The 21,680-nt window shown below is 32.9% G+C and overlaps 1 protein-coding gene and 1 long non-coding RNA gene across 2 annotated transcripts in view; one reads left to right on the forward strand and one right to left on the reverse strand.

Moving 5' to 3' along the window:
* Positions 1 to 21,680, forward strand: part of LOC309662807 — a 619,026-nt gene that overhangs the window by 576,688 nt on the left and 20,658 nt on the right. The window lies entirely within an intron of this gene.
* DPP10 (dipeptidyl peptidase like 10) overlaps positions 1 to 21,680 on the reverse strand; it is a 685,907-nt gene that overhangs the window by 126,734 nt on the left and 537,493 nt on the right. The window contains exons 6-7 of the mRNA XM_082465825.1: positions 21,164 to 21,216; positions 20,982 to 21,063 (exon numbers count right to left, since the gene is read on the reverse strand). Of these exons, the coding sequence (XP_082321951.1) occupies positions 20,982 to 21,063; positions 21,164 to 21,216 (135 nt within the window). The remainder of the gene's footprint in view (positions 1 to 20,981; positions 21,064 to 21,163; positions 21,217 to 21,680) is intronic.

The raw sequence follows: 21,680 nt of genomic DNA on the forward strand, positions 1-21,680 counted from the left end.
AAAGCCCTTCCTTGAAAGCCATCAGGGAGTTTGGGTCTTTTGAGCATGAACTACCCATTCTCCTTGCTTGGCACCCTGCAAATAAATGTGTACTTGCCTTCACCACAACCCAGTGTCAGTAGATTAGCTTTGCTGTGTGGTGGGTGAGCAGACCCAAGTTTGGTTTGGTAGCACTAGTAAAAAGCAAAGCAGGGGTCTTCTGGTGTATGAATGATGCTCTGTTTCTACTCTGGTCACTGTGAAAATGGGATTCTTCACAAGAATCAGCTCTGCATATTTGCTGCATTATGTTAACTTAAAGAAAAAGGAAAAAATTATGCAGAATTTTATTAGTAATCATAATTCATTGAAAATGCTACCTTAAAGATTATCAATATTTTACTGAAAGTCACAGTATATCCTTCAACTTTATAAAAATTCTGTTTCTTTAATTTGCCAGTATGTAATAAATTCTGAGAGCCCATTTATGTAATGCAAAGTAAAGCTATGAGCACAAGTTAAATAGTTTGATTACCTCTGACATTTTAGCTTTGAATAAATCTGTCTGTGGGTTATAGAATACTGCTTTCATTTCTCTGCAGAACCATCTCTGGGATAGAATAACACACTCAAATCATTCATGTCACCTTTGCACTAGTACCTGACATTCTAGTGATAGAATCACTATCAGAGAACTCTCATCCCTTGACATTTGCAATTATTCATATCAGGAAGCCCTTTCAAAGAGTTCTTATTTCTTAAAACCTTTACAGAACATTATGGATTCTCAAAGAAGTGAAATATATCCTTTTGTCTTAAATTAGTAATTATGTAAGTCACTCCCCAATTCCAAAGCCCTTTTATCCATTTTTTTTTTTTTAGGAGAAAAATGCATACCAGATAAAAGCAAGCAAACAGATTAATTGAAAACCAACTCCAATCAATGAAATGTAACAACAGACTATCTCTTGGCTGTGTCATTCCCTAAAACTCATTTAGGGTAAGAGAAGACTTTATGATAAATTGATCATTTTGATAATTGAAAAATCAATTAAAAATACTTATGAGCCCCAAGAAATAAACTGCAACACACTGAAGACAATCAACAACATTATTATATTATTTAAAAAAAAACCTTAATGTGCTGATTTATATGTGTCAGAATGCTACAGGATGGTATTGTGTAGTCATTGTGTATCCACTTCTTCCTCTACTCCACTTTCTTCTTTTTCATTGTTCCTTCACCACTCCATCTCTTGTCTTATTACCCTTTTCTCTAGTCCTTTATCATTAGCCAAATAGGTACCTGGAACTGTTTACATGCTAGATGCTGTGCTAAGTTTTGGGGATATAAGGACGACATCTTACAATCTAATGCTGCATTCCAATACAAGCACACACAAATTAATGTAGATGTGGCCAGCAAAGAAAAACAAAACCAATGTATGAAGACATTAATTTAGCGGGACATGTTACTGCCTAATATGTGTCATTAGCAGTAGAAATTGAAATGGAAAACAAAAATAAAAGCAGAAGTGTAGAAAATGGGATTTCTATCAAAGAGACATGGGATCTAATCCTGGCAGTGCTCTTTGTGAGACTGATGTAGCTGCCAGTTGCGTTATCCTAATCACAGATTCCTGTGGCATTGTAATCAAATTTTCCGAAACAAATCCTATGTTCAACAATGTCTGACCCCTCATGGCTCCTGTTCATTTTCCAGTCCTGGAATTCCAACTTTCTCATTGGTTCTGAGAGCTTTCAGAAATCTATTTAATGAATTCATTTTCGGTTGAAATGAACGTGAATCCATGTCTCTCGCTTACTTCCAGGAATCCTAATTACCAGGTGATACACAGCAGCTTAACCTTCAAAGCCTCATGGGTAAGAAAGCCCTTCACTGTCAATTATGTTGGGAGCAAGCTAAATTAACCCCTGTTTCTTTCCAGCTTTCATCCATCCCAGGATTAGCAAAAAGCATGGTGCATATGCACTTTATTCTCTGATGTTAAAACAATTTGATTTTACATTTGTATTGTAACTCCTTGTATTTCAAATGGAGACTCCAAAATTTTAAAAAGAGATTCCATGACTGAGGATTGAGGGAGATTGGAAGTAATTCTCATATGCTTATCAATGTGTCTGTGCCTAATGCTTTCCAGTTTATGGGCATGTTGATAAGAAAACAAATTGAAAAATGCAGAAGGTGGAACCAGCCTTGGCTATCTCCCATGCACATTTTACCCACAGCTCTAGACTCTTTATTCCACTTCAGGCAATTTCAAGGCATCCCTGGGCACGAATGAAAAATACAGGCTGTTTTTTTCAATACAAGAATGTCCAAACATTTTTACTGTATCCTCCCCAAATACTGGATATCAGTAAAATAATCATAAAAATCCAACTTAGTAATGAAATGTCTTATGTCGAGAATTACTTTGTTTATTCTAGTTAATGTTCTTATAAAGTTAAATTTAATTGAGATAATGATCAACTGAGGATGAGAGTCATTTAAATTCAAGCATAACTTGGAATGCAGGACAAAAAGCACTTGAAATACTTCCTTATTGTCTCTTTCTTCTTTTTCCCCATGTGAGAGTCTACAGACATGATTATTCCTTGTGCTTCAGTTATCTGTCTGCTACAATGGGGTATAACTAAACCCTATCTCTGATGTATGTGTAAATGTAACACAATATACCCTAATAACTTTTTATTTTGTGGATGAAAGAATGTAAAAGGATGTTTGAAAGAGGCATTTCTGATTTTTAGTAATTCATGTTTGCTGTTTGCAGTAGTTTATTCATTGCTTCCCTCTCTTCAGTTCTCCTCACTTGCATCCATCCAATAAAAAGACAAAACAGACCCTTTCTGTCAGTGCTTTGACTGTGACATTGTCCAATTAAAGTTTCAGCATTCCATAAAGACTAAAGGCTAAATTCTTTACACTAAAATTCTAAGCAAATTGTACTGGTTAGGATTTATGTACTAATCCACCTACAAGGCAATCTCTGCCCTAGTAAATCTCATCCACTTGCCATCACATAGTACAGTTTTTGTCTGTGTTTGTTTTATTTTCTTCTTTCTTGGGGAGTCACTGACACACAAAACAGAAAAATCTACCTTGAACAGAACATAGACTTCCTTGTGAAATATCACTTTTTAAAAATGCTAATGTCAGACATTTCATATTATTTAAAGACACATATAATTATATATATTTACTACTTGAAATATTTTTGTTTCTTAATGAAGAAAGTTTAAAGATGAAAGAGGATGGCAAGCTATATGTATGGGGGTACACATGGAGGAATGATGGTTATACAGGTCACTTATTCATTTGCAATTTCACTATACTCCTACTACATACCATGTCTATGAGACAATGTTGACTGAGTCTTAGTACCTGTTGTTGATGAATTCACAGTTTAAAATAAGAAAGATAAGAAAAACAAGAAGTAATTAACAAACTACATGGTATTTCTATGACATATTGATGCACAAAGCATTAGTGGAATGTGAATAAAGACACAAGACAGCTTGAATCTGATTGAGGAATAGGAGGGTCAGAAAAGGTTTCAGATGAGGCATGACATATTGGCTGAACTTACAAGTTCAGGTGGATTTTCCTAGGCAGAGAAAGGTAAAACAAAATTCAAGTAGAGGAAATGGCATGAGAAAAGGTGGGTTTAAATGATCAGATGTTGAAAACACACTATATAGAAAAAAGCAGAAGGAATAGGGGGAGAAATGACAAGGCAAAGAGATGTGTGTTAGGGGGTGAATGAAGCCAGACTATAGATATTAAAGATTTGTTGGAGAGCTGGAGAGAAGTGAGGGAAACATAAGGAGATAAGAATGAGATCTTTTTAAAAAATTATCCATTTACTAGTCATTCTGAAAAGCAGTTCTATTTAAAAACTGACTAGAATAATATTGGTCCATTTGTGGAGATACAAAGATGGATAAAGTGTCTTGAAAATTTTTTAATCATGATCATAGAATCTTTCAGTTCATTTTGAGTCAATTTAAATAATTACCCTCTATTCTTGGAGAAGCAGGAAGTGAAATGAAATCTCAATGATCTCAATGGTATTGTATTATTAACAACTAAGGCATAGGATATCTCAAACTGAACCTCCAAACACCTTTCCTATATGGGTCTCCTGATTCTACAGGTATTAATATAGTAGACAAATAATATGCCCTCTCTTAAAATGGACTCCTTTCACATTAGCCTTTGGTGGGAGGTGGGTGTGTTTCCAAGTTCGATGCATATAATACTTTAATGTTAGAATAGACAAAACCAAGACTAATAGAGATAGAAAATCAATGTTCTGACAGATAGCAAGATGCTTTAATAGGAAAGTCCAAATTCATCCTCCACTGATAACTTGGTATCATAACTCTTGAAGAGATATAATATGACTGAGAAGCAAATGAACAGTGTGATTCTGGGCAGGGGGAGGGGGAATATCACCAGTGCATATACATTCTTGGGTTTATAAATGGAGGATGGAATAAGACAAGGTGAAAAAAATGACGGCTTGACTTAAACTTTCAAAACAATGTCCCTGAATAAAAGACTTTTCTGGGAATTTAAAAGTAATAAGAAGGAGAAGGAAGATGAAAAAGAGGAGGAGGGAAAAAAAAAAGAGGAGGAGGAGAATGAGAATTGAGGAAATACACCCAGAATTTATTTCCTCAAAATCATTTAGGCTGCACAGGCTGTAAGTCTGCTGTCCAGAATCCTTCATCACAGGGTTCAAGCAAAGAAGTCCATCAAGCTTTGCATGGATCCCATCATTGCAGCAATTAAGTCTCCTTGCCCCAGGCTTAGCGATCACTTTCCTCACACAGACTTTATCAGTGAAATCTCTCATGTCATTTCCTCCTGTTTGTATCAGACATCTCCAGATTTTAACTACTGTCACTAACAACTTATCCTCCACCATGCCATCATCCCTATAATAACACTCAATACTCCCTGGCCCTTTACCCCCTCAACCTTCCATGCCCTTTTACTTTATATTTGAAAACTGGCACTCCAAAACCAACCTCTTTCCCTCTACTTTGTTCCTTCTCTAAGGGTTCCTTCTCCCTCTTTGCCATATCTGAACCCTGGTCTCCCTTGAGGACATCATTACCCAGACACCCTCTCTAGTGACCCCTGCTTATTATCTCATACCTCAAGATGCTCATTGCTCCCTTTTGTTCCTTTAGAACATAATTCTTCCACCCCATTATAAAAAATTATTTTCATATGAGGCTCATGCCAATCAGCTTTACCATTCTCTGGTTCTCAACGTAGAAAAGTAATATTCTAAAACACTAGTTATAAAAATACTAGTTCTGATAGGCATTATATGAAAAAAAAAAAGTTTCATGGTCTATGGAAGGGTTCAGTAAATTATGGTGCATGAGCAAAATCTAGCCTGGCCCATGAACTAAGAATGGCTTTTGCAGACCAACATGTGTAATTAATTTGATGAGAGGGAACACTTACATGGAATCCTAATTAGGTGAAAAGTTATCCCACAAAAAAGAATCTCATTCTTCTTTTTGGTAGATATGTATTATAAAACACTACACTTAATTGTTATTTTACTTTGAATTACCTCAATAGAATTTTCTGGCAACGTGTTTTTCCATCTTGTTATATTAAAACTTACATAATACTCTTGATTTTGCCTCTTGTCCTGCAAAACCAAAAATATTTACTATCTGGCCCTTTACAGAAAAAGTTTGCTGACCCTTGATTTGGGGTAAACAACTAAGAAACACTGAATTAAACAGTATTAGTTTCTTCCTTCCTCTCTCCTTCCTTTCTTCTTTCCTTCCTCCCTTCCTTCCTTCCTTCCTCTCTCTCTCTCTCTTCCTTCCTTTCTCCTTCCCTCCCTCCCTCCCTCTCTTTCTTTCAATTCAGGATCCTTCAAAGTTTGCTAATTTCATTTTGAAACACTGAGATCCACGATATTATATAACGTTTCCTAAATACAGTTGACCACGATTTTTTTAAAAAAAATCAGAACATCTTACAGGTCAAATATTCTAAAACTTTAAAAAATGCAATTTAAAATAAGTCTTGTTACCTTAAATAAAAATTAACTGGTAACTGTATCATTATTTGTATCCTTAAAGATCTGTTATTTTCACAGCTTTCAAATTGCATTAACACTTCTCCAAGATATGGGTAAACTTTTTGTCAGCAAACTTCAGTAGCAATAACAAAACTCATCCTGAGAAATTAAACATCAAGGATTGACTCGAATTAATTGATTGATTTAGAGCAAAATTTTCATATTTTTCTTAAAAACAGCGTTTACAATCCACCAAATATTTAGCCACCATAGCATTCTAGGCCAACCAAGCCAACACTTTTCTGTCCCAGCAGATCCCTTATTTTGTTTTTCTTCATCTTTTAGATTCTCTGATACAACAAGCCAAACATCCAGAGCAAATAAATCAGATCTTCCTTCAAAGTCTTTTCAAATAACTTTTTTCTTCTGTAAAATCTCTTTTTATTTTTAGAATAAATGCACATCATTTTCAAATCCCCTCTCCTCCAAATAAAAAAAAATCATGATTCCAAAGAAACAAACCCACTATTTCCCTCATTTAAAAAAAAAAATGTATGCATTCGACTAGCCTTATCTGCATGTTATTGTGCTATAACTATTGTAGTTTTGTCCAAAGTATTTCTTGATTTATCATCTTCTGCTTCTAGATTTTAAATGTCTCAGCCATTCTTTAATTTCACTCCAACAGAATTCTCTAGTGACTAACATAGCAGATTCTAAAGACAAACTTCTTATTCTTTAAAAACTCAAGTGGCTATTTTTTTTTTTTTTTATAGAAAATGTTTTCTACATTTTACTAACTAAATTCTTGAATGTCATCATATTTGGGAGTAATAAATGCTACCAGAACTGAATTCATGTTAACTGAATTGTTTAATACATGTTTTATTAACCCTATGATTAAAACTGGATGAGCTACCAAGATAATACACCCTGGTTTTAGAAATAAGACCCAAAGGAACCAAAGTCTCAAAAATTTACAATGACTTAAAAAGAAGTTGAAACAATTATATATCATTAATCATTTAGATGGCACCTTCAGAAAAACTTGTTTCAACTTTTCAAATGTAATTAGGAACAAAGATGTTTAAAAAAATGAACATTTTCTTATGAAAGCATGATTCTACTAATTGTCTGACTGATGGCAGTAAATAAACTACCACATACCCCTAAACTCTAAAATTATTTAACCAACAATCTGATTTTTATTAGTCAACTAACAACTTGAAGTGCCTCATTTTTATCACTGAGGAAATTAATAAGCTCATGCAAAATACAGAAATGTTGTAAATGTACAGTTTTCCCATTCCTCCACCATTTTTATTGTTAATAGTTGTCAACAGCATCACATATACATACATTATAAGCTCTCAAAGCATATCATCATTTTTTGCTTTTAACAGTAAGGATGTTTTACACAGAAATTAAGAGATAATTTAGCGCTTGGTGTTTACTCATATATTTAACATTTCCAATGTTCTTCTTTCATTCCTGAAGATCTGAGTTTCCCTCTGGTATCATTTTTCTTCAAACTGAAGAACATTCTTAAGCATAGGTCTGGTGGAGATAAATTCACTTATTTTTCTTTTATCTGAAATTGTCTTTATTTCACCTTGATTCTCCATGGTGTCTGACAAGAAGTTTGTAGGCATTCTAATTGTGGTCCCTTTGTATGTTATATGTTGCAGTGTTTCTCTGGCAGCTTCAACATTTTCTCTTTATCTTCAGTTTTCAGTAGTTTGACTAATATGTACCCAGGATGGTTCTCCTGGAATTTACTTTTTTTTTTTTTTCAGAGGGGAGGGGTGTTACTGAACATCTTGAATATATAAATGTATGTTTTTTATTAAATTTTAGAATTTCTGGTTATTGTTTCTTCAAATATTTTTCCTGCCCCATTCTCTCTTCTCCTTTTAAAATTCCAGTTACCATCATATTTGACTTTTTGAGTTTTCCTGCTGGTTAATAGGCTCTATATTTTTTCTTCTTTTAATCTTCTCACTATTTTTTCAGATTAAATGATATGTATTGATCTCTGTATCACTGCTGTGTCATTTTCATTCTGCTTTAAATCTCATTCAGTTACTTTTTATTTTAGATGTTGTTTAGCAATTCTAAAAATGTCCATTTAGTCTTTTAAAGATTTTTGTACATATGTGTATAAAGTATTATATATATAATATATATGATAGTTAGCTAAATAAATAGAAAGATGGAGATACACAGGTTTTACATATTATATATATATATATATACATATTTACATATATATTTCTATGCTGACATATCCTATCTTTTCATTCCTTTATGCATTTATTTTTGTGACTCTCACAGAGCACAGAAAGCAACTTTAAGGACCTTGCTTGAAAATTCTTGCATCTGTAGTTCAGGTTCAGTCAGAGACTTAGCTGAGTTTATTCTCACAACTGGTCATACCTCTTCTCTGACTGTCTCAGGGTTTCCGCCTTACTCTCTGGCAGTCATGGTCACCCAGGGGCTTTTCCTCCTGTTCCTGTCTAAAAGACAGTGGGGTTTACTTTCAGAGATTCAGCCCCCTACACATCCACCTCTGCCTCAAATATCACTGCCCTTAGGATAGAACCCTAAACAAAACACACAAAATGAAGGGTTTACACCTTGAGGGTCACTTTACAATTAACTTTTACTCCCTTGCAAAATTTGCCTGCTTTTGTTCAGGCTACAGAATATTCGGATAGTTTTGTTTCATTTTTTAAAATGTTTTGTCCAGAGTTTACAGTTGAATTTGCATGAAGCAAATTCTCAATCTTCCATATCAGATTTGAGAAACTATTTATTCAACTTTAGCCAAAGTTCTTTTAATTGGAGAATGCTCTGGACATGGACATGGAAGGTGATTTTCCAGTATAAGATTTATCATATTGCTGGTATAATATTTTTTTTCCTTTTCAAACTCAATTTCTTGATATCAGGTAAATGACATAATTTCAAAAAGTGACAGTGGTTTAAATTTGAGGACAACCCTAGTTCTAAGAATTCATTTAAAGATCTGATATATTAATAGATATATGTCATTATGCTTCCAGGGACAAGATAAGCTTTTTTTTTTTTTTAAGAGACTTAAAACTAGTTAGAAGATAGTCTAAGTTTTCAAAGGAAAAGTTATTTTGGAAAATATTCAATTTGGATAACATAAAGAGAAGTAAAAGAAATTAGTGAACAATCTTTTTCACTCTTAAATGAGGAGCCAAACTTGGCTTTGTTCACCCCCATGTTCTTGTTTAGTTCTGGGACATAAAGTGTAATTATTAGGATAATTTTGACTGGATAAAGGTTTGAGGACCAATTTTTAATATAATTACCTTCATTCTACTTTTCATACTATAGTACATTAGATGCAGATATCTACACTTTGAGAAAGTTCGCTTTATGCCACTTCACTTTTACCAAAGACCTATTACATTAGTTCCTATTTTTGCTAACTGAAAGAAATCCAAAGAGGACTTTTGTTTTAACGAAACACAGCAAAAAGCTCAAATAGCATTCAGCCTTTGCTTTGCAGCAAGGGCATTACAAAGGCAGTGCACGCTGTGATCAGTGAGAGTAGCACCACCAAGCTCCTTCCCCGGGAACTACACCTAGCATGTGAGAATCAAGCTACCATAGCTCTAAACGGTCTGTGAGCATCTGTGCTTTATCTCGGTTTATTTTGTGAATCCATTACAAAGATGTGTCCTCTGGTAACTGCTTCTTCATTTATGCCAATTCGGATCCTAAATAGGAGTTTCATAAGAACACTCTACTTTCGGATAGTAGGGGAAGCTTGCAGTGACCAAAATCTTTTAACATTCATCTTCAATATCAGCAACTTTTTTCTAACAAGTATAATTGAAGATTCATGCCGTGGTTGTTTTTTACTTGGCTATAAATATGTAATTCTTTTACGTCCTTCATTCCTTCTCAAACATTTATTTCTCTTCTAACCATTAAAACAATATAATAACATCAAATATTTTTTAAAGATGAAATTACCTATTATACTGCTACTCTAAACAAGGAGTTATTTTTTACTTTAGTATATCTCCTTGATACCTTTGTCCCTGATGAGGTTTCATATTGTAGCACAGGTGAAATCTCATTTTATATGACCATTGCTGATATACAGTTCATATATATATGTGTGTGTGTGTTTGTGTGTGTGTGTGTGTGTGTGTGTGTATTTTGTCATTTTTTTCTCTACTTTCGAAGTTTCTGATGTGCTTTACTTTCTATATGCTGTGTTAAAAGCAATCACGTTTGTTCTTTAAACTTTGTTTTGTTATTCATAATAATTTTTAAAATTTATTTTATTTAAAATATAAGACATGTTCAAGAAAAAATATTAAATCAAATAATATGAAAAATCTCTCTCAAAACCCAGTTCTCTCCCAGAGGACAACTACTCTTAATGTCTTGTGAATTCTGTAAATATTTAAATTATATATATATATATATATATATATACACACACACACACACACACACATATATATAGTTGTTGTTTCGCTTATTACAACAATGAGAGCATACTGATTAATTATACTGACTTTTATTAGTGCATGGCATTGCATATCTGCACATGTAGAAGAATCATACTAATTTTAATGGCTTTTTAATATTTTATTGTTTTATGCACCCTAATATATTTTATTAGTCTCATAATGATGACTTAAGTTGTTTCTATTCTTTTATTCTGCTTTTTAAATTGTAAATAACATTCAAGTGAATTTTCTTTCTATGTCTTTGGATCTATGTGCAATATATCCACAGGATAAATTCTATATTTAGAATTGCTAGCTATATAGTACTATATTTCTTATTGGATATATTCGTAGCCCAGTAAGAATGTGTGTGTGTAGTTTATGTTTATTTTTGATTTCTAATTTAATACCTTTGTGGTCCAAGAACATATTCTGTTTGATTCCCATTCTTCTATATGTATTGAGGCTTGTTTTATGACCCAGTGTGAGCACTTAAAAATGCCCTGTATTCTGTAATTTTGGGGTATAGTGTTCTGTAAATGTCAATTATGTCATGTTGATTGATTGTGCCGATCAAATCTTTTATATCCTCACTGATTTTCTGTATAGTTGTTCTATCTTTAACCGGAAGACAAGTGTTGAAATTACCAGCTAAAATTGTCAATTTGTCTATTTCTCTGAGTTTCTGAAATCTACTAAAGTATATATTTGCGTTCAATCTTTTCCTGGCTCTGGAGAATTATTACTTCATGTTTCTTAGAGACTATAGTTTAGGCTGTGGTCGATTCAAAATATCATAAAATATAGAGTTTCTTTTCACATGTTCAGTTTCTTTGTTGTTCTTAAGAAGGAGAGCACAGGGAGAGCTCCTCTACCACACCATGTAAAGGAGGCCTGGAGTTATTTCTGACATGAGGAATCTTGACATTAATGCAGAGCACAGTTTCTCTCAGAGAGTTCTCTTCATGCCGTTTACTAAAAAACAGTAAATCACTAGAATACTAAACTTTTCCTAATTGGAATCTTTATACCTCAGGGGTTGTGTAGCATGGTTCACATCTTACAATAAGCACTATTATAATCTTATTTTTAAAGTTTTTCTTTAGACCGTTGAAGGACTATGACTTGACAGCACTGTAGGATAACCCTGTTTGGTTAAAAGTAAGAATAACAAATACGCAAAAGCTTAGCTGCAATGAAACAGAAAGAGTCTAATATTTAGAAACCTTCACTGATCATCACCTATGTTGTTACTCCATTCAAATGGTTTGCTTAGCAGGAACTGTCCAAAGTATTCAGTACATTGGATTATGTATGATCCAGATTTATAGTTTAAAAATGTGCAATCCTAGAATCTCTCTGGCTCTTACTCCACAATATATTATTTAATTCAATGTTAGGAACAGCATGAGACAAGAAGAGCTGCAGAAATTGCTATTTATGCTGGAAAACAAAAAATAAGGAAAAAGATATGGCTGTTGCATTTACCTCATTATTACTAAATAACTCAGAATTGCTTAAATATAAGTTAAGGGAAATATAGGGAGTTTTATTACAGTGAGTTTTTATGGTTATTCTTTCTAGTACAAGTCTGCTAACACATTTTATATTTCTAGCTTGTTTATTATCTTTTCACATTTGGAAATAATAGTAAGTTATAGTTTTCCGTTATTAAAAGTATAAACAAAAGAATTAAAGCATGTGATTGCATACAAGTCTACTCTATTTCTTTTCATATTGAGAGCTTCCTTATACTCAGAGGGATGCCTTTAAATAAAGGTCCAAATCTTGCACCAGTATATACCTCCAAAACTCAACTTGCTGGTTACTTCCTCTAGGAAACTGCTCCATCACCTCAGAGAGGATTCCCCCTGCAAGGTGAGGTCCATGTGGTAGGTGTTCCCAAAGGTGAGTATTCTCACCTTTAAGTCTATTTTCTGTGAACTCCTGGAATAGACATTGTGCCTTTTATACCCGTAATAAGTAACAAGTTCATAAGACCTAGTTAGAAGCTCTATAAAATTTTATATTTCATGCTGGATTAAACCAAATGAAGCACTTTAAATCAGGATAAAGACTACCACCTCCCCCCAGAAGAGATAAGTACACTTCTGACATTCCATCATTGAAACTGGTACTTTATATGACAGTATTGGTTTCCATCTGATTTTTCTAAATGTTGAATAAAACATTACAAACATAGCATAGGAAACAGGCATTCTCAAATAGCATACAGTGAATTGATGATTTTCTTCTCTTGCTTTTTAATTATTAATATTATTATTATTACTGGATAAAAGCTTGGCAATATTTCTAATCACTCATCTAGATCTAAATCTAGGTCAGGGCTGGCCTCACTTAGAAACTGTCAGCATCTAAGTATCTTCCATTTGCATATGCTGGCACAGGTTACAACATCTTCTCTAAGCAGCTTCTCTTTTGTAATTTTCAATGGAAACCCATGCCTGGTAACTCCATAGTTCAATATACAGTTATACATGCTATCAGAATTACAGAATTTGAGCTCCTGCCTTCAGAGAGTTTGTTTACAGTCCAAGGCAGTCATCAAAGTCAAGTCAACACATACTTATCAAGTGACTTCTGATAAGGCCTGTGCAAAGCCTTTAAAAGCAATACGAGTATAGCTAACAGTATGCAAGTTGCTCAGTTTTCTTCTTACACTGAAATAAGCAACACTTAATTGGAGGGAAATAATCTGAAATGTGTGCTTATAAAGGATAGTAATTTCATTTTCCATTTCTTTTGGAAATCTGAATTTGGTAGAAAAGTCATAAATATGCTGTTTAAATCATTACAAGACACTAAGAGATTTATATTGCACAGCAAGGCAAATTAATTTTCTTTTAAATTGTACATTGTAATTGCATATTTTTTCTTTACACATGTACACTTATACTGTTACCACATTTTACTTATATGAGAATGTATTTCCTGTCACATTTGCCTACATGATATACTAATGTAAATATACACCTGAATACAATGCAAATGTATCAGTCAAAATGGTTGAGATATTTTAAGGGTATTTTTGTTAAACCCAAACATAGTTATCCTATTATGGTTCATCAGTTATCTCCAGTCAAAATATTGATTATAGAAGACATATTAACTTCTTGATATTGATTTTCCTGATTTCAAACTTGAAGTGAGACCCATTAGACCTTAGGTGTGTCTAATACTAGAATATAGTAAGAAGGATTGCTTTTATTATTTCCTGGAACTAAAAATACAATCATTAGATTTTGTCCTGGGTAAAATGAAAAAGTAACCTTGTTTGCATTTATCACCACGAATGAAAATAAATGGAGTTTTAAAAAAGGTGCAAATTCATTTATACGAGAAAAGGTCATCATGACAAACACTTGAGGATGTTAAGCTATAAATTTTCTGGCAGTTTTCCTGCACCAATGTACTACCTAGGAATGAGTACCACACCACACACACCACAGTGAAGAACTGACTGGAAATAGACCTTGACTCTCAATGGCTGCTTTTCTTTATTTACTTCTATGTCACCTCTGGTATGTTGGTGTGCTAGGACTCTAAACCCCAGACTTTCGTTCCAAACGTGCATGACACCAGCAGCAGGGAGTGAATGTGTGTGTGTGTGACTATGTGTGTGTGTAGTGTGTGTATGAATATGCACATGTATATCTTATATTTGCAAATGCTTATCACGTATTTCTTGAATACATCTTAATGACAATTAAAATGATTACTTTTATACTGGAGAAAAACATACTTAATGGCATATGAAGCAAAATCATATTGATTTTTAGTAGGGGACATGAGATTTCAACAACATGTTTGAAAAATGCTACCTTAAACATCTGCTTTTAAACGAAGAAGGATTAAAGTCACCCTGGAAAAGTCAATAAAATTGTTCAAAGTGCTTACATTAATTAATGAAATTAATTAATTAATTAATTTTTCATTAAATCTTAATGAAAACTTAAGCAGTTACACCAAAGAAACTGAAACTCTCCTAGAGGCAATGAACCATTGCTAATCACTTAAGATTTTAATACAATTTTAAGGTAAATCTCTAGTAAGTAAAAATGTAGGTGATGATAGGAAAGTTTGATAATTTTTATTTGTATTTGGAGAATTACCTAAACATTACGTTCTTCAAAAATATAGATAATAAAATGTAGAAAAGTGATTTCTCTAAACACCTAAATTGTGATAAATTAAGTAGCACACTGGATATTTTTAAAGCTTTATGCCATTGGAAGAATGGGTATGGTGATTTTATTTTATCCTGAATAGACTGAAAAAATACTAGCAATATCAAAGAAGGAGTCTATTTATGTTAAGTGTTCTTATCACACAAAACATTAAAGAGGGCAGTAAACATCTTTTGGAGGTGATGGATGTGTTTATGCCATTGAAGGTGCTGATGGTTTCATGGGTGTATACTTATTTTCATCTCAAGTTTTATACATTAAATATGTACAGTCTTTTGTATGTATTCAATGCAAAGTACAGCCTTTTGTATGTGTCAATCTTTTATTTGTACTCAATAAAGTGGTTTAAATAAATTAAGAGTCTAAAATGAGATTATTTGCAAAAATATGTAAAAATATACATATAATATATGCATAATTTAATTTACTTGAATAAGTATTTATAAGACAATTTTTATTGTTGGGCTGCAAACAAATTTTAGATCTCAGTTTAAAACTTGATGTGTTCATCTCAAATATATTGTTATTTATCAAATCAGTTCTAGATTATCTAATGGCCTCTAAACCTAGCTCTCTGCCTTTAGACTTAGTTACCTACACTCTATTTTAAACTTTCCTGCCAGACCTGTATTTTCAGGAATGATTTCTTTTCATATTATGCCATCCTCAAAACCTTCTTTGGCATCCCATTATCCATGCAAACAACAATTAGCCTTTCATTAATTTCTTATTAAATCTACATTGTGCCTTGTGCTAAGATGAATTTTATGAAGAAGGAAGCGGGGAGGAAGATGAGGGGAAGACAGAGGCAGGGAGAGAGAGAGAGATAAAAGGAGACAGCGAGAAAGAGAGAGAGAGGAGAGGGACATTTAGCATATTCTTTGTTCTGTCTGCTCTGGAAAAGACTATAGGTCAGTGGTGCAAGATAGCAATGTAAATAAATAATATAAAATACTGTAAAAATTTGAAATAAAATAGACCAATATTAGAATCTTGAGAAGTAAGCAATTCACTTAGATGTAGAAATGTTGGGGAAAAATTACCAGAGAAGAGGAGGGAAAGCATTTGACAAAGAGTTCTGACGAAAAGAAAACAATGGGTATAGAAGGGGAATCACTCGGAGCACAAAGCAGCCCTGTGTCACCCTCTGGAAATTACAGAGTTAGGTTCAGGTAGAAAAAAATCTGTGCTGTGTTCTGTGATGAAGTGTCAGGAGTCAGATGATGTGACACCTTAGTCACATCTTGTGTGTCACATCAATGACATTGTGTGTCATCTCAGTGACATTTCATAACCTTGTGGGAATTGCTAAGGATCTGCATTGTTAACCATATCTCTGCAGGTGTGAATTAGAATGGCTAGCAATTGAAGAAGGGACATTAGAAAATAAGCTGCAAAAATTTTTAAGGGAACGATGATGAAATTCTGAATTAATTATGTTATTACATGAAAGGACAAGTGGGAATCAAATTAATAGCTATCATTTATTGAGTGCTTACTATGCTGTGATGGCTAATTTTATGTGTAAATTTGGCTGAGTTATGGTGCCTGACTGTTTGGTCAAATACTAGTCTGGCTGTGAAAGCAGTTTGCAAATATGATTAACATTTACAATCAGTTCATTTTAAGTAAGGAATAATGTGGTTGGTCTTTATCCAATGAGTTGAAGGCCTCAGGACTGCAGCTCAAGATTGTGATATTAAATCTTATCAGAGTTTCCAGACAGCCGGACTGCCTCCATAATTGTTTGAGGCAGGTTCTCAATCTCTCTCTCTCTGAATACACATATATAGCTATATACACTATTAATACTGTTTACTGGAAAATCTTGACTTGTGCACATTACCTATCTCATTTAAACCTCAAGCAAAACTGGGAGTAGTTATTTCTTTCATTTTTAAAATGAGCAAGTTTAAGCTTAAAGCTTTCAACCTTCCATAAGTCACAAAACAAAAAACAGAATCTGAGCTTGAATTGAGTTTTTTCTGATTCTAGAGAGTGTATTTTAATCAGTGAAATGTTTCTTCCTTCTTATGCTCAGACTTCATCTGATTTTCAGAAGCTTTCAATTCTTACGGTAAAATTATAGATAAGGTATATTTAATTTTTATATATGAATTTACATGAATTCATATAATTATATGACTTTTCAAATGTTCTACATTGAGTGATTTTAACTTTTATAAGATGAAGTTATTTTGGAAAGAAAAAGGCTATGCCCTCTTAAACCAGAATTCTTTTCAATTGAATGACTAACATATTTCTTCCTGCTTCAGTATCCACCATTTCTTTTTATAAAACATTTGGTACAGCTGAAGTGGTCTACTCACTGCCTTCTCTAAATAATACATGCTGTATTGTGTCAGGTTTTTTTCCCACAAAGTTGGCCATAACCAAACTGTTTTCCCCTACACCTAGTGTTACTAAAAAATTCTCCATCCTTTGAATTCTAACTCAGACCCTCTTTATAAATTATGCCCAATCTCTTACCTTTCTTCTCTATAGACAGGGATTTATTTTACAGCAAATAAAATTAGGGAGTGAGAATTAAGGATGAAAAAATCAATTGTCCTTAGTTTATAAACACTACAGGACTCATTAATTTAATGCAAAACTAAAGTATTGCAGTGGCTCATCTCTGGTATAATCATATTGCTGACTTTTGCTGATGGCTTCAAATAGTGACAAAGCCTGTCATATTCACATGAAATGGACCGTTAGCCATTTGCAGAGATACGCCCTTTAATTATATTGAGTTTATGTCTACTTGCACAAAAAATAACCTCAACAAGAATGGAATTTATCCCAAAATTTTCCCAAATGACTTTGGAAAATGCCATTACAAAGAACTTAGGCTTATTTCTCAAAAAAACTAGTAACACCAAAATTCCTGAAGAAGTTAAAATTCAAATGACACATTTTTTTTTAATCTTTTTAAAACAATAAAAATTAACACCTCTAAAATACTATATGCTAGATACTTTTCAAAGTGCTTTGTATTTATACATTAAATACCAGAATAGCATTATTAGTAAAGCACTGCTATTGTCACCATTTTAAAGATAAGGAAACTAAGGCATGTAGAGATTAAGTAATAGTCTCAAAATCAACAGCTAGTAAGTAATAGATGAGGATTCAATCACCTGAAAAATGACCCCCATGAGAGGATCTATGATTTTTGTAAATTTTTAGTATTTTTATGATTTTCTCAAATATATTAAAGAATAAGGAATCAATAACAAATAGGAATCATTAAAGAAAATGCATACAACTAATACTACTTCCTTTAGGGTATAAAACTTATTTTGGCACAGGTGTAGGTTGCTCTCAGGCTTGGAGAAAAAGAGCCATTTAAAACTAATCAAAGTTTTATAGATTTTTCCTAAGGACTCCAGTGACACGAACATGAAGTTATTTTGGGTTTCTGTGTTCTAACATTTTGTGTGTTTAGAATTTGCCTCTGGCCTAATGGACCAGCTCTCTTGTTGACAGCAGCAGAGTGAAGCAGTAGGACTACAGCGCCTGCCCACTTCCTGGTGCCCACCCAGCACTGTCCATCAATACACTGATCCTTGACTTCTCTGAATCAGACCTGCATCTTCATATCTAGCATATCTTATGCAGCTTCTGCTGCCACTCTTCAGGAATATCATAATGGAATGGATCTAGAGACAGCCCTACATAGGTATATTAAACACATTGTTTTAAATGTCTAAAATAGACACAGGATAAATGCAAACATACTGGCTATAATCTATGGGATTTGAACCATTGCAATATTTTTTCATTTTAAATTACTGGCTTGTTTTCTTCATAATAATTTAATCAATTCTTCAACCATTTAGTGTGGATAAGGCAGTGAATACACTGTGTTATATAGGATTTCTTTATAAAATGTAACCATAAAATGCTCAAGAAGCTTCAGGTCTAATGTCTGGCAACTTTGTATATGTTTCTCTCAATGTTATTGGTAAACCTTTAAGGTTTAAATAATCCCAGTTAAATATAGAATATAATATTTAGAGTTATATAGAATGTAATATAAAGGAGGTCAAAAAGCACAGTCGAATGCTTTCATTTTACTACTGATGAAAATGAGGTGCCGAGAGGAAAAATGATTTGGCCAAAGTCACATAACCAACCACTGGCCAAGACTCTATCTCAGGTATATTCACGTCCAGAATATTTCGGGGTCCAGAAGTTTTTTAATGAAAAGATGCATTGTTTAGTTATAGTACATTATTCCACAGCCTTATTGTGATGTGAAATATCTGTTTCACCAATTAGTTTAAGAAAGTATTTCTTAGATTTATAAAATGGAATAAAACTAATAATATGCACTTTGTTAAGGAAAATATTTATATTTCCTAAATTATCGTAATGAGATGATGGTCATGGGAAACTAAAAAACATACCTCAACCCACTCAGCTGTTACTGAAGCAGCAATTCTAAGTAAATATAAGCAAACAAACAAAACTAGAGGATTCTAACTTCTGTTAAAGGTTAGGGTTAGGGTTGGTTGATCAGAATTATTAAAGGCAAATAAGATGAACATATTGATAAGAATATGAAGAATTTCAATTTACTAAAAGACGTATTTAACATTTAACCCCCTTCATTCTTAAAAGCATAGTTCAAATTATATAATGTAAAACCTACAGAACACTAAAAAGACCATATATCCACCATCACTACTAAGGAGTTAAAGTCTTATGTACTTTAACTTATTTAACTTTAACTTATGTATTATGTATTAAGATAGACCTAATAGGCACATATAAAACACTGTACCTATCACAGGGAAAACATTTATAAAAGTTTATATTAAGCCATTAATCAAGTCTTATCATTTTCTAAGTGACTATTACAAAGATCTGCTTTTGAACTTTATAAATTAGTTTCAAAACCAATTTCACATTTTTGTAAATTTAAAAACAAACATCAAAATAACCCACCTGAAATAAGAATATGCAATAAATTTAAAAAAATATTCTAACTAAATACTATTAAAAATATTACTGTCAAATTGTTGGATCAAGATTAAGCAACATTTAGAGAAAATTCTATAGTCTTCCATGTTTTATTGGAAAAGAAAAAGAGAACACTAACATTATACTAGAAAGGATCAAATAAATTTAAAATTTGGCTTTTTGAGAAGACAAATGTGAAATTTATAAATATCAACCAAAGTTGATCATGAAAATAAAATACTTATAAATAATATTAGGAAACAAGAAAAAATACAGCAACAAATGCTAAGATTAAAAGAACACTAAGAAGTTATAAAAATATTATGCTAAAAATTTGAAAATTTAGGTGAAATGAACTTTGAGAAATGCATAAATTACCAAAACTTATTCAAAAATAAATCTAAACCTTACTGTTACAATCATAATAGAATACATTTTTAAAAATCTTCCCACAAGAAAAGAAACTACCTCACCATAAAAAGGCACATTCATAGGGTAGCTAGTGCAAGAAGAATTTAATAAATTAGAAAGCATAAAAATTGGAATGGAAGAAGCAATAATGTCATTATTAACAAATAATAGTCTGGAAAAACTAGGTGTTCGTGAGGATATGGAACAAAGGGGATTCTCACATTGTTGTTAGTAGGCATATAAACACACAAACAATTTAGAAATCAGTTTGGCCATGTGTAGTACTTTTGAGCACGCTCAAGCCATACAAGCAAGCAATACCACTTCCTGAGCAATTTTCCCTTAAAGTCTATATCCAGGCACCCATGAGACACAAGAATATCGTGAAGCTCAAACTGCTTTTATACATCAATCATTCCCTTTTCGAGTTTGTGATAATTCCAAAATATATGAGAGAAAAGTCTTAAGAGAACATTGTCAAGTGTCGACTTCCGTCTTAAATTTTTGCCATGAACAGTGCTTTAAGAATAAATAAAACATTATGTAACAGAAATTTTACAGAACTAGGCCTTAGTATTCTTGGATCTCTTCTGGGTTTCATCATTAACTAGCAGTTTAATCACACATTATACACTTTTTTCTTTTTAATTAATTGATAACATTATACTGGTACTATTTGATATATTCTTAAATTAAAATACTAGATAAAAGATATTAAGGTAAATGAAAATCATCCAGTATAACAGGACAGTTTTTACGAGAGCGGCTTCTGTAAGCACTTCCCATAGGGCCCTGGCTGACAGTACTCAGTGCATACCAGTGCCTGTGCTTACCAGCTGCTGCCCTTGCACGCCCCAGGCCGCGTACTGCAAGACGGAGTCCTCTACTTCCGGAGGATTTAACTCCCAAACTTCCCTTGAAAAAAGGTAAATATTTTTACATGAACAAATTGACACCTACACCAACAATCGAGTTGGACAGTTGCTCATGGAAACCAGAAAATCAAAGAACTTACCTAGTGTGTATATTGTAAATCACATACGAAGCAGTATACGAATAATGAAAAATCTGAAAAAAAAAAAGAAACGTTATAGACCCCAGTTTGGAATAAAGGCTCCATCTTAATGGGTATATATGTTTTTGATAAAATCCAGGAAATCTAAAATTGGTTTTAGAGAGAATTCAGAATGTGAAATATTCTAGTTCTGGAGTTTATTACCCTTTCTAAGCCTTACTGTAATAACCTCCTAATCCCTCTTTCTACCATCAATCCCATTCCTTATTCAATCCACTCTATATTTAGTATGATTCTGAATATTTTGCTAACTTGTTTAAAATATTCAGTGATTCCTCACTGCCTATAAAATAAAGTTCAAACCACTTCAATGATATTCAAGGGTTTTGGTATTTTGGGTCCTACACATTTTCCCACCCTTATCACCCACTACTTCCTTTCACCTAGTCTACACTTCAATTACATTAGACAAATTCCTTCTGTATATCCTGAGTATCCTGAGCACCTCTCTCTCTCT

This window comes from Balaenoptera physalus (genome assembly GCF_965194825.1).
Source record: "Balaenoptera physalus genome assembly, chromosome: 6".
NCBI lineage: Eukaryota > Metazoa > Chordata > Mammalia > Artiodactyla > Balaenopteridae > Balaenoptera > Balaenoptera physalus.